Source organism: Sphaerodactylus townsendi, linkage group LG03 (genome assembly GCF_021028975.2).
Source record: "Sphaerodactylus townsendi isolate TG3544 linkage group LG03, MPM_Stown_v2.3, whole genome shotgun sequence".
Taxonomy (NCBI): Eukaryota; Metazoa; Chordata; class Lepidosauria; order Squamata; family Sphaerodactylidae; genus Sphaerodactylus; species Sphaerodactylus townsendi.
Genome location: NC_059427.1, coordinates 4767452 through 4781345, shown reverse-complemented (window position 1 = coordinate 4781345; position 13894 = coordinate 4767452). Strand labels below are relative to the sequence as shown.

Here is a 13894-nt window from a genome sequence, read left to right as displayed (position 1 = left end):
TCGCTTGGCGAAAAGCTTACTCTTTGCAATGGGACAAATTCAGGGAAACAAAAGTGGTCTGTTCTGAGTTCTCAAAAATATAGTAATGATACACTAAACTCATACTAGTTATTTATTGATGTCATGTCACGTCATTTATTTATTGCATTTTTAGACCACCCTCCCCCAAAGGGCTCAGGGCGGTATACATCCACATAAAATTCAAAAAAATCAGCATAAAACAGTGAGCCCTTTGGGGGAGGGCGGTTTATAAACCCAAGTAATAAATAAAAATAAATAAATAAATAAGGTAAAATTTAAAACACACAAAAATACAGCAGCTGATGGCAACTTTTCCCCCATCCCCACCCGCCCATGGGAGGCCTAGTTGGTATGAGGATCTGATGGTTACTGTGTGATCTCTTTGGGAAATCCACTAAAGGAGAATAAACAAAGTAGGCTTATTGAGAAAAGGAGTATTTCAGAGATTTATTGTGTAGGGCCACAGAAAAGAGAAGTCCTACTTGGAAACCTTAGTGTGACAGGACATCTGAGGTTTAGTTTGTCCTAGGCAGTGTGGAGAAATCCTGCTAAAGATATTTATCTGAGGGCAAATAGAGTTCTCTTAAGAAAGAAGAAAGAGAACAGTGAACTATAATAGCATCTGTGAAGTATTTAATTCTGGCTGTTATAGTTTAAAGAACTAAGTAAACCAACATTTACTGAAGAACTGAGCGAATCTGAAACAGTATAATAAGCTATAATCAACATCAGCTTGCTTGTATTTAGTGCCTTATCAACTTACCTGCTTTATTTTTATGATGCTTGTCAAATATCTTTGTTGTTTTAAATAAAATCTTATTCTAGTTCATCTTTCTTAATGTTTAAAAAGCTTTTTGTGCCTGTTTGTTTCTGACTAGGTAAGGCAGTTTTTATTTTAAAGAAGCAACACTCTACGATTTACTGGAAGTCTGAACTGAAGAAGCCCAATATTTATTTTTAATATAAGGGTGAGCAAACAGCTAATTTATAACAAAATACAACCCTCACACACTACATTTTAAAAAAATAAGCTATAGACAAGGCTTCTCAGAGACTGCAGAGTCAGGCAGTTATAATTTTGGAGAGAAAAATCTCCTCAGGCTACTTGTGGGCAGAGGGTATGGCACAGCCTTCACTTACTATTCTGTTTGCTTTTGTGAATCGTACTTAATGCACCCCCATTCCCAGGGCTGTGAAACGTTGCCCTGGGTACACTCAAAAAGATCTGTAAAATTTTCTAGTAAGTGGTAGGAGAGGCAGAAGAGAAGCAAAAGGTACCCATGAGCTGGGGGGGGGGGGTGTAAAAGCCACTGACATGTTTAAACGTCTGTGATACTTGAAACTTGTCCCATGAACACTGGAGCTGAAAAATGTGATAGCATCTCTGCTGGATCAGACCAAAGTACCAGACCTGCTATTCTACCACCAGCTAGGCACTTGCACATACCCTTGAGTCCAGGCTAATGGAAGAAAAAGGAGGAGGTAAAAATGATGTCACATGGCACCTTGAAACATCAAGCCAAAAAACCAGATCTGAATTGTGCGCATCTGGAAACTGAGGGTAATATCAGTGAGTGTTCATAGCATCTACTGATCCACTAATGAAACAATGGCAAAAACCAGATCTGAATTGTGCGCATCTGGAAACTGAGGGTAATATCAGTGAGTGTTCATAGCATCTACTGATCCACTAATGTCACATCAGCAATTTTGGTCAGAGGAAGCATGCACGTGGCATCTCCTCCGCCCCAAGCCCCTCTCCACAGCCTGGCATCCCTCATTCAGTACTCTTTTTCAAACAGTGGGTTGTCAGATGTCCCTATAAGAATGAACGCAAGACATTTGCCCACTCTTCTAGCAACTGGTTCTCAGAGCTGTGCTGATCAGAATATGAAGGTTTTGTTTAGTCACCGGCTTTCCTGAGCTAGGATGAGATTTGTCTGCCTTTTGTTTTGAACCACCTTGAGTCCCTCTAATGAAAAATGGAGGGATATGAATATTGCAATCAATGTGAGGAACTGCCTTCATGAATTTGTCTAATACCCTTTTACAGACATCCCAGCTATTGAACACTGAGTGTCATAAGTTGATGAAGAAGCATTTCTTGACCAGAACTCTCTGCCCATCAAATTACCTGGGTGTCCCAATCCCATTCAGGCACAGTGAGTCCTTACCACGTGAGAGGGCACCTTGCATATGGTCCTGGGCCAGCTCCCCTTCCTCCAATGGACCTCCTTCCGTCTGAGAGAACTCAGTTTCCATCTTCATGGATGGACCCCACCTCTGAAAGAACAGCCAGGGAGGCAGGTAAGAGATGAAATGGAAGATACCAAGGAATGGATCCTAAGAACATAAGAAGAACATAAGAACTAGCCTGCTGGATCAGACCAGAGTCCATCTAGTCCAGCATTCTGCTACTCGCAGTGGCCCACCAGGTGCCTTTGGGAGCTCACATGCAGGATGTGAAAGCAATGGCCTTCTGCTGCTGCTGCCCTTATCACAGGCACCTGGTCTGCTAAGGCATTTGCAATCTGAGATCAAAGAGGATGAATTGGTAGCCATAGGTCGGCTTCTCCTCCATAATAAATCTGTCCAAGCCCTTTTTTAAAGCTATCCAGGTTAGTGGCCATCACCACCTCCTGTGGCAGCATATTCCAAACGCAATCCTGCGTTAGTGAAGAAGTGTTTCCTTTTATTAGTCTAATTCTTTGGCATTTTCAATAGATGCCCCTGGTTCTAGTATTGTGAGAAAAGAGAGAACAGATTTCTCTCTATCAGCATTCACCCCAGCCATAATTTTATAGACTAATCCACTATATCCCTCAGACGTCTCCTCTCCAAACTAAAGAGTCCCCAGCTGCAGCCTCTCCTCATAAGGAAGGTGCTCCGATCCTCAATTATCCTCGTTGCCCTTCTCTGCGCTTTTTCTATCTCTTGATAGAAAGGTCCTAAGAACATAAGGAAAAGACATGGAACTAGCCTGCTGGATCAGACCAGAGTCCATCTAGTCCAGCATTCTGCTACTCGCCAGTGGCCCTGGAGTGCCTTTGGGAGCTCACATGCAGGATGTGAAAGCAATGGCCTTCTGCTGCTGCTGCTACTGAGCACCTGGTCTGCTAAGGCATTTGCAATCTGAGATCAAGGAGGATCAAGATTGGTAGCCATAGATTGACTTCTCCTCCATAAATCTGTCCAAGCCCTTTTTTAATGCTATCCAGGTTAGTGGCCATCACCACCTCCTGTGGCAGCATATTCCAAACACCAATCACACGTTGCGTGAAGAAGTGTTTCCTTTTATTAGTCCTAATTCTTCCCCCCAGCATTTTCAATGAATGCCCCCTGGTTCTAGTATTGTGAGAAAGAGAGAACAATTTCTCTCTGTCAACATTTTCTACCCCATGCATAATTTTATAGACTTCAATCATATCCCCCCTCAGACGTCTCCTCTCCAAACTAAAGAGTCCCAAACGCTGCAGCCTCTCCTCATAAGGAAGGTGCTCCGATCCCTCAATTATCCTCGTTGCCCTTCTCTGCACTTTTTCTATCTCTTCGATAGAAAGATTCTATCCCACTCCTAGATTCTGCACCTCTCTACCAGCAGATCTAGAGTGACAAGGTGGACTTACCATGAAGGTGTCTTCTTTTCAGTGGGGCAAAGCCATCCAAACTGGTCAAGTCACGCCTCCAACAGTTTAGGCAGGGCTATGCAAATTTTTTCAATTCTTCTGGACTGTAGGGGACTTCCCCGTCCAGGTATACAAAAGCACTGCTCCACAACCAAGACTCCACACCCAACAGATTCTTTAATTAATTTAATTATTGCAACAGGTCATCTTGCCAAACCACCAAAGCCCTGGCAAAATTTGATAGGACTTCCACTGCCCTAATTGATAAAGAAGGCTTGCAAGCCTTCTTCAGGGCCACTTCATTTTTCCTGTCCAAGGAATACGGTATTTTCTGGCACATAAGGCGACTGGGCGTATAAGACAACCCCCAACTTTCTGGCTCCTGATTCTCCTTCGCCTCCTCTACCAACCACCCTCTCCAATTTCTTCCCTCCACCCGAACCCTCGCTCGCCCACCACACCCCTCTTTAAATAGGCCTGCATGGCCTTCTGGGGCGTCCCGCAGCTGCAGCAAGGTTCCTGCTGCATCGCACCCCGTGTCGCCCCACCCCCATTGCACCTGGCCTCGGGAGACTGAGGCCGAGGCAGAGGTCTGCGCCACTGCTGTCGGCACGTCCCGTTTGCCGCCCCGGCCCTGTGCTGATTGGCCGGTCTCCACTGAGGCTGCAGCCATCCAGGGTGCCATTGTCACCTCCACCACGGCTCTGCTCCACCCCTGTTGCACCTGGCCTCAGGAGACTGAGGCCAAGGCAGAGGTATGTGCCACCACCATTGGCGCATCCTGTTCACCGCTCCGCCCTGTGCTGATTGGCCGGTTTCCACTGAGGCTGCGGCCATCCAGGGTGCCATTGCCGCCTCCGCCTCCGCTGTGGCTCTGCCCCGCCCCCTCGACTGGTCGGCCTCCGTCGAGGCTGCAGTCCCGCGGGGTGCCACCGTCTGGCCGTCTGGGCTGGGCACGGTGATGGGGATCGACACCCGGCGTATAAGACGACCCCAACTTTTGAGAAGATTTTCGTGGATTAAACAGTTGTCTTATACACCGGAAAATAGGTAGATATGGACATAAGAACATAAGAAAGAACCTGCTGGATCAGACCAGAGTCCATCTAGTCCAGCACTCTGCTACTCGCAGTGGCCCACCAGGTGCCTTTGGGAGCTCACATGCAGGAGGTGAAAGCGATGGCCTGCTGCTGCTGCTGCTCCCGAGCACCTGGTCTGCTAAGGCATTTGCAATCTCAGATCAAAGAGGGTCAAGATTGGTAGCCATAGATCGACTTCTCCTCCATAAATCTGTCCAAGCCCTGGTTAGTGTCCATCACCACCTCCTGTGGCAGCATATTCCAAACACCAATCACACGTTGCGTGAAGAAGTGTTTCCTTTTATTAGTCCTAATTCTTCCCCCCAGCATTTTCAATGGATGCCCCCTGGTTCTAGTATTGTGAGAAAGAGAGAAAAATTTCTCTCTGTTAACATTTTCTACCCCATGCATAATTTTATAGACTTCAATCATATCCCCCCTCAGACGTCTCCTCTCCAAACTAAAGAGTCCCAAACGCTGCAGCCTCTGCTCATAAGGAAGGTGCTCTAACCCTTCAATCATCCTTGTTGCCCTTCTCTGCACTTTTTCTTTCTCTGCTATTTTGAGTAAGAACATAAGAACATAAGAACTAGCCTGCTGGATCAGACCAGAGTCCATCTAGTCCAGCATTCTGCTACTCGCAGTGGCCCAGCAGGTGCCTTTGGGAGCTCACATGCAGGATGTGAAAGCAATGGCCTTCTGCTGCTGCTCCTGAGCACCTGGTCTGCTAAGGCATTTCTCAGATCAAGGAGGATCAAGATTGGTAGCCATAGATTGACTTCTCCTCCATAAATCTGTCCAAGCCCTTTTTAAAGCTATCCAGGTTAGTGGCCATCACCACCTCCTGTGGCACCATATTCCAAACACCAATCACACGTTGCGTGAAGAAGTGTTTCCTTTTATTAGTCCTAATTCTTCCCCCCAGCATTTTCAATGAATGCCCCCTGGTTCTAGTATTGTGAGAAAGAGAGAAACATTTCTCTCTGTCAACATTTTCTACCCCATGCATAATTTTATAGACTTCAATCATATCCCCCCTCAGACGTCTCCTCTCCAAACTAAAGAGTCCCAAACGCTGCAGCCTCTCCTCATAAGGAAGGTGCTCCAATCCTTCAATCATCCTCGTCAACCTTCAGTGCTGACATTGGGCCCAGCCACCCAAGGACAAGGAATTTCCCACCCAGACTGGAGCCTGCTGCAGTGGGAGGAGTCTTCAGAAAGACCTAATCCAGATTCCCCCATTTTTTCAGACAGATGGAAGGTCCAGGACCATATTCAGAGGTTCACTGGGTTTTTCTGTCCTTTCTCATTCAGGAAATGTCATTCCAGCATTTCCTAGCAGCAAAAAAGCAGTAGCCAACACTGGGAGGTTATTGGACTCACTCAGTGGTCCTGACTGCTTCACCACAGGACTCACAGAGGTCTCCTTGGGTAAGGATAGTCCAGTCTGCCAATCTCCACAAGGCTGAGGTGAAACTTCCCCTTTTGTGGCAAATGAGAAAACTGACTTATCCACGATTTTTTTCTCTCTTCTTGGGAGAAGAGGGAGAAGCTTTGGATGCTTTGTCTTCAGACATCTTTGGGAGGAAAGTATTTAGGCACTTAGGCAACCTAAACCAACTATTCTAACTAACAAGAAACTAAGATATAGCGATGGCAAAAAAACAGCTAGCTCAGGAGAGCTAAGTCAATAGTGAACTGACTGAACAGCAGGGCTATCAAAACTGGATAGAGAAGCCCCCTACAGTTTAGTAGAATTGCAAAAAAATTGCACAGCTTTGCCTGAATAGTTGGAGGTGTGACCTAGTCTGTTTGGATGATGAAGCACCACTGAAGAGGGTTTTTTTTTTCAACCCTGGGGAATTTTTTGAGGGGAAAATAAATTCTCTAGAAGAAGTGGCTGCTGAAGTTAGTGGTCAAAACCTCTGAACAAATTTCGGGGAGAAGCTTTAGGAGGCCAGATATCATTGCTTGAATTGGACACACCTGGAAAGAAAAGCCCTCACCTGTTCTGCCTGCCTCTTATCTTCGGCCTCACTCAGGAGGAAACCTTCAGCCAGGGCCACCGCTTGGGAACTGGTCTCCGGTCCACATCCTATGACCCAGCACTGCATTTCCTGGGGCAGAATGGTCAGGAATTGCTCCAGGATCACCAGGTCCAGGATCTGCTTCTTGGAGTGCCTCTCTGGCTTCAGCCAGTGGTTGCAAAGTCCATGGAGCTGGGTGCAAACCTCCCGGGGCCCACTGGCATCACAGTAGCGGAACTTCTGAAAGTGTTGGCAAAGTACTTCTGAGTTCAGGGGCTCCTGATCCCACATCTGTGGCACAGCTCTCTCTGAGAACTCAACAGCATTCCCAGCTTGGATGGGATGGGAGCCTTTCCTTTCTGTCTTGCCAGGTCCAGGTCCTTCTGGGTTCTGCTTTTTCATCTCCTTCCCCTTCTGTTGGGTCACCTGCAACATTGAAAAGATGCCTTTACTCAATTGGCTATGAAGAGAGGAAGAGATTGGCTCTGTGGGGGCGGAGGGATAGATAACAACATGCGAGACTAAAGAGAATGAAAGTGTGAACAAAAGAACAGAAGCGGTGTGAACAAAAGTGTGATGTGTCATATTTTGCTGTACCAAGCTTTTTTTTTATATGCCTGTTTGGTCCTTTGGGAAAGTTAACCATCTCTGGCTCTTTAAAGATGTTACTTTGGGTCAGGGCTTCGGATGACTACTAAGCATGTCAGGAGATAGGCCCACCCAAAGCCACAGTGGCCTGCTACTAGTGTAGAACAAGTGTAAATCTGATGCTGGCACAGAGCAGGATTGCATCAGGGGTATGGTTTTTGCATGGAACAAGGGCTGCTGGGATGAATAGGAGCTGGTGGGAGGGCACAACAAACTCTGCTGAATGTACAAGATCGGCTATTCCAGGTTGCAAATACCTGGAAATTCCTGGGGTGGAGCCTGTGGAGGGAAAATGGCACAGAGTTCACCCCCCAAAGGAGCCATTTTCTACATGCAAACAAATCCATTGTAATTCTAGGCCCTGCCTAGACATTGGCAACCCTGCATCAGGGAGATGGTACATGAGGGGAGCATCAGTCAAAATCTTTAGTAAGACCAGAACACGCACCTCCTATGACCGTGCCCTTGTGTTTCTCCGTGCCAAGCTGCCTGGGGGTCTGTAACTCACTTTTGCCTGGCAAACAGGTGCTTCTCCTCACTCAAACCCGTGTAGGAGGAATACATTGACCTTTTGTCATGGCTGCCTCTGCCAACGGCTGAGAGAGACAGGGATATGTGGGACGACCCTCACAGTGATGCATGCCCATGTGCCACTTATCCCTCCTAGCCTCAGGGGTGTGGCCTCACCAGCATGCTCCACCCCTCTCTCCCTATCACAGGATAGTCACCTCATGCAGTGACTGGTGGGTGTTGGTGGTGTTTCCATGGATACCAGTAGGGTTGTTGGGCTGTCTGGACTTTGGCAACAATTTTTTCAAAATTTTCCTCTCGTGTGCTGGGCAGTCCTTGGACTCCACTTCACAGTCCTGATCCCACAAGCATCAGGGTCTTAGGATGGGGCTGTGGTTGATTCTAGTGAAAGAAGAAGTTCCCTTCCCCCAGGCCCACTTTTACTCATCAAAACGAAAAAGGTGGTTTTTTGAAGAATTCAGATGACCAGTATGATAGATGCACTGACCCTCAAAGGCACACACATACCTGCACCTTTCTGCTGCCCCCTTGTGCCCTGAGGAGAATTTTCCCTCCTAATTTCTAACGGTCACTGTTGTGGGGACTGAACAGTTTTTATGGAAAGCAGTAGTGGGAGTGTGGTTATTTAAAATTTGTGATTGCTCTTGGCATTTAAGAACATAAGAACATAAGAACAAGCCAACTGGATCAGACCAGAGTCCATCTAGTCAAGCTCTCTGCTACTTGCAGTGGCCCACCAGGTGCCTTTGGGAGCTCACATGCAGGATGTGAAAGCAATGGCCTTCTGCGACTGTTGCTCCCGATCACCTGGTCTGTTAAGGCATTTGCAGTCTCAGATCAAAGAGGATCAAGATTGGTAGCCATAAATCGACTTCTCCTCCATAAATCTGTCCAAGCCCCTTTTAAAGCTATCCAGGTTAGTGGCCATCACCACCTCCTGCGGCAGCATATTCCAAACACCAATCACCAATCACATATTCCAAACACCAATCACATTTGCCCACTTTCCTACACAAAATACACAGGACAAATGGTATTTAAATGTTCCCCTAGGGCACTTTGCATTCAGGAAGATGGGCAGCTATGTCTGGGTAATCAGTAATCTATTCCTATATGTCAGAGAAATAATAAAATTGGCACCATGGGCAGGCAGAGTTCAAACAAAGATTTAAATATTTTTTATTGACAAGAAAACCAATATAAATCAGGAAGTGTTTCAAGCAAAGGATAACATTAATGAGTATATACAAGAAGCAAGTTACTTGCTTACAAGATGATTCAATATCTTTATACTGTTGTTACAATCAGATAGAAAATATTCAGAATCTCAGGAGGCGTTCTGTTATCTGTTTGAAGCTCTCCAACTAAAATGCTGACAAAACTTAATTCCTAACTCCAGTTAAGTGTAACCGACACAGTTCCTAAACCACTAACTCCTAAATGATCTCCCTTTTTAAAGATGTCTATTTCACATGGTGCTTACCAGAGAAGGGCTTGTGGCTTTCCTCCAGAAAACCTGGTCCTTTCTCTATTTACAGTTCTACCATGCTCAGGAGCTTCACTGCTCCATATCTAGGTGGGGTCTCCTCAGAGAAATTAAGCCAAGTCACCAGTGTGATTAATGAGGGTTTCTGTGTAATGGATAACTATAGGACCTCGGCACAGATTCCTTCACTTAAAACACCCCCCCACACATACACAAAATGACCTGGATGTTGCCCTCAGCCAAGACAATCATGGCTGAGGATGATCCCACCATTCTTCCCTTCCATGAGCTAAAAGCCTTATTTTAAAGTAAACTTTCCAGGATCTGGCTGTAAGACTTTTCTCTTGTGATGCCTATCTGAAGCCCCTTTTCAGTCTCCATCTCTCTTGGAAACCCTTTCAGTGCTGTGTGGATCTGTGTGCCTCAAATCACAGCTGACGAAAACCCAAAGGGTTTTCAAGGCAAGAGGAGTACAGAGATGCCATTTCCTGCATCCATGCGGGCTGAGAAAGTTCAGAGAGAAGTGTGATGGGCCCAAGATGACCCAGCAGGCCCCATGAGGAAGTGTGGGAAACTGAACTCAGTTCTCCAGATTAGGTTCCCCCAGTCTTAACCACTACACCACACTTGCTCCTTCAGTGCTGCAGACAAATTTTCAAAAGATCTGGACAGACTGGACTTGAATCAGGCTGCTGTCTCAGACACCCTAGGAACTCAGCGGGGCTACTGTGGAGGCACTCTGCACATGGGTATAATCCTGGGATATCCCATGCAATTCAACCATTTCAGAGAATGGCACTGCAGAGTGGAGAGATGAAAATTCAGCAGTATGAAACAGGTCTACACTTAATACTCCTGTTACTATTATTTCTTGTTGCTCCCAGGACAGCAGTTTTAGGATTGCATTGAAAAATCTGTGTTTCTGTAACTTCTTGTCAGTTTTTCTAAACAACATCTCAGTGAGGCCACTCACTGTGATTCTGCCTATCAAGGGGGGGTCACCATCTCCTGCTTGGAAAACTCCTGGAGATTTTGGGACAGAGTCTTGAGGGGACTTCAGTTTCTCCTAGACTCTGCGGTATAGATTATAATGTCCCACCTCTCAAGTCACCATTTTCTCCAGGAAAACTGATCTCTGGAGTCTGGAAATCAACTGTAATTCCAGGAGAACTCAGCAACCATCTTAGTGGACTTTCTAAGGGTCACTGTACCCACCAGAGGGACAGGCTCAGCAACTAGGCTCGGCTGCCTTCTCTGTCCACAGAGGCTTTCACAGACATTAAAATGACTATATTAGCTTGGGGGTCTAACAAAGGGCACCACTTGTATCATTGATTATACCTGAAGATAAGAAGGTGGCAACCACTATGTGGCGGGGAGGAGGAGGCCTTTCGGGGGGGGGGGGCAGGGAGAAATTGTGTCTCACTAGGTCCAGTTCCCCAACCCTAAAGTCACCCCCAGTCAAGAGGGTATCAAAAGAAATATTATTTAAATTAATGAACTGAGGGAGTGTATGTCTTTGTGTGATGCCATCCTGTGACACCCACAATGATGAAAATAACAAGCAAACGTCATCTTTTTTTAATAAGACACAGTATATAGAACAGCAGTTAAGTATATAAAACAATAATTAACACATACCGGTCTGGGCCTGTTTTCTTACTTCTGTCTAGCCAGTCCTGTAAATATGAATGGACTTGCAACTTTCTCTGCTTTGGTGTGTCTGTTCTTTCTCTTCAGGAGTTTCTTGTAGACCTTGAATATTAATGTGCAGCTTTATAAAAAGATCAGAGTCCTTCTGAGGTAAACAACCAGCAGTTTCAGGCCCTCCAACCACTCTGGGACATTCAGATAACATCCGCTGAAAATCACAACCACAATATAGACTTATCACATCACCACCACAATCACAATACAGACTAATAGTCAACTAATAACATTAACACAATCCCCCCTTCCAGTAATCAGCAAAAGAATTCTCATACTCAGAATATTATTGTGTAGTTTTATACTAGAAATCAAATCAAATAAACAAATACAAATAAACTAGCAGTAAAGCCCATTTTATGAACCAATAAAATGGGCTCTAGAGGTTGAAGGACTTTCTAAAGGCTCTAAGGTGGGGGGGAGGGTTGAAGGGAGCTTGGGAGGGCTGGTATGTGGGGCAAGGATAGGGCAAGTGGAGAAATGGGGAAGCCAGTCCTGGGCCTGGTGGGACAATGGGTAGCAAGTGGTTGCTGCATCACCAGGCCCAGCAGAAAGGGCAGCCTATCACTGCTGCCCCTCTGAGCCTGGCTTGCCTCTGCATCTGTGGGGGGAAAGCGGGCAAAGGGCTGAGAGGGATGCACTTCCAAGCAATCGCCATGCAGGCCTCACTTCCATGGCTGTAACCATGGCCAATTGGTTGGAAATGCGTCATCACAACATTCCCACCCTTAGTGAATTATGTCTAAGGGTAAGTAAAAAGTTGGATTCTTTCTAAGTAAACTGTCTGCAGCTTCATGCCCCCAATCACTCAGTGAAGGTTGTGCCCTTTCCCCCCATTCTATGGAGTTCCCCGTGGAGTTCTTTAGCTCCCCTCCCATGGATTTAGGGTGACACAAGGACAGAAAGGACCCCTTCCCCTTTTAGCACAAAACATCCTTGCTGTGTGCGCTGGGATGGGGAAGTCTGTCTTTTTCAGCATAGATCCTAAAAAATCCATCAGCCAAGCTCATTTGGAGAAAAAGGGGAATAGTCCTGAATAGCTCATAATATCCTGGATTTCAGGTTAAGGGTCAGGAGGTGCCCCCTCCTCCTTTCTCTCCCCCTTTAAATAACGTTCCACAGATATCCATCTTCCTCAGCTCCTGAGAAGTATGCTCAGGCCTCACTAGTAGGGCGGTTGGAAGATGCTTTTCTTTTAATTCCAAAACTCTTTTGCATACCTAGGAAGCCTCCCCCCCCCCATCCTGTTTGGGAGCCCCAAAGAGAGGAATTGATTATAAAAGTATAAAGATGATAAAAATACTGCACCTCAGTTGAAGTTGGGTTCAAAAGAGGACTGGGTAAAAGTGGGATCTACATGAATTATGTATCCACTGCCTTATGGGGCTGCAATGGTGTACAAGGCTAATTCCAAAGCATAATAGTTAACAGCTCACTGTAAATTCACAGGTCGTGTTTACAGCTAAACACTGTAATGTAAAAATCAGGCATTCACTGCTTTGTGGCACCACCATGATGCAAAAACAGAGTTACAAATCATGGATGCTCAAGGATCCTCTCTATTTTTTCATCGGATCACTCCAGTTTCATTATCAAATTACATATCATGTTCATAGCCACAAATTAAGAGCTAAAACTGGACTGTCTGTTCAAGGGGGCAGGTGGGAGATTCCAGCTCTGAACTTGGCAACTAATGAAGTTATCTTGCATCAGGGAAAACTCTCTACACATAGAAAGCTAGCACTGCAAGGAAATAGGTTGTCCCCACTGTATTTGTTTCAACGAATAAGGTCAGAGACTGATGTTTCCCTAGGGATGCCAGATAGGAGCCTTCACTTATTTCTTTCATCCGGCACCCAGCACTGCTGACCCAGAAGAGATCCTGCAACTCTGGTTCATCATCTTGGGTAGTCTGGAGGGGACACCCTTCGCCCACACTGAGGAGAGTAGAAAAGTAGCCTCCAGCTTAGAGGACGGGGCTTCAAAAGGTAGAAGAAGAAGAAGAAGAAGAAGAAGAAGAAGAAGAAGAAGAAGAAGAAGGAGAAGGAGAAGAGGGAGAAGGAGAAGGAGAAGGGGGTGGGGGTGGGGGTGGGAGAACTCTCCCTAATGCATTTCCCAAAGAGCAAAAAAGGGGGGTGCATAGTTTGGGACCCTGATGTGGAAGGAAAGAATGGCTTGCTGGGGCTTGGCTGCCAAGAATCAGAGTAATTGAATGAGATCCCTCCAAATCTCCTGCCCTCCCCGGTATAAAGGAGACAGAACGTCCCTTCCATATTGGGGGCTTAATTCCCTGGCTCTTCTTTCTTTGGGAGCTTCTTTGATCTGCACAAAGAGGCACTTTCTGGCACAAGGAGGGGGAGTGAACTTGGGGGGGGGGGGGCTCTTCTCCCAATTCACCACGCCCCTCTTCCTTTTGGTCCTGCCCAGCAAATCCTGGCCCTGCATTTCATCTTCTGCTCGTGTAACCTCCTTCTGTGGGTTCTGTGGGGCAGAACCTGGAATGAGTTGCAAAGAACCAAATTTAAACAACAAAATGGTTTACTTTTCTTTACAATTAACACTTTTAAAACATCAACATTTAACGTTACAATTCAAGGTCCTGTTCAGGTTGCATTTCAAGTCCTTCTATTTACAGTCTACTGATATTGCCAAGTCCAAATCTTCTTTGCAAGTTGGCTGGCTCCTGAAGACTCCAAGGGCTTGATGAACAGGTTGCAACATGATGAAGGTCTCCAGGAGAACTCTCACCCATTACAACCACAAAAGAAA

General features: G+C 46.0%; 3 protein-coding genes across 32 annotated transcripts in view; 1 reads left to right on the top strand and 2 right to left on the bottom strand.

The window, feature by feature from the left end:
• Positions 1-13685, bottom strand: part of LOC125429237 — a 60054-nt gene extending 46369 nt beyond the window's left edge. Inside the window, exons 1-3 of the mRNA XM_048490168.1 lie at positions 11060-13685; positions 6733-7179; positions 2196-2364 (exon numbers count right to left, since the gene is read on the bottom strand). Coding sequence (XP_048346125.1) covers positions 2196-2364; positions 6733-7155 — 592 coding nt within the window. The 5' untranslated portion in view covers positions 7156-7179; positions 11060-13685. The remainder of the gene's footprint in view (positions 1-2195; positions 2365-6732; positions 7180-11059) is intronic.
• Positions 1-13894, top strand: part of LOC125428587 (zinc finger protein 883-like) — a 1608225-nt gene that overhangs the window by 817664 nt on the left and 776667 nt on the right. The window lies entirely within an intron of this gene.
• LOC125428534 (zinc finger protein 345-like) overlaps positions 1-13894 on the bottom strand; it is a 770962-nt gene that overhangs the window by 694724 nt on the left and 62344 nt on the right. The window lies entirely within an intron of this gene.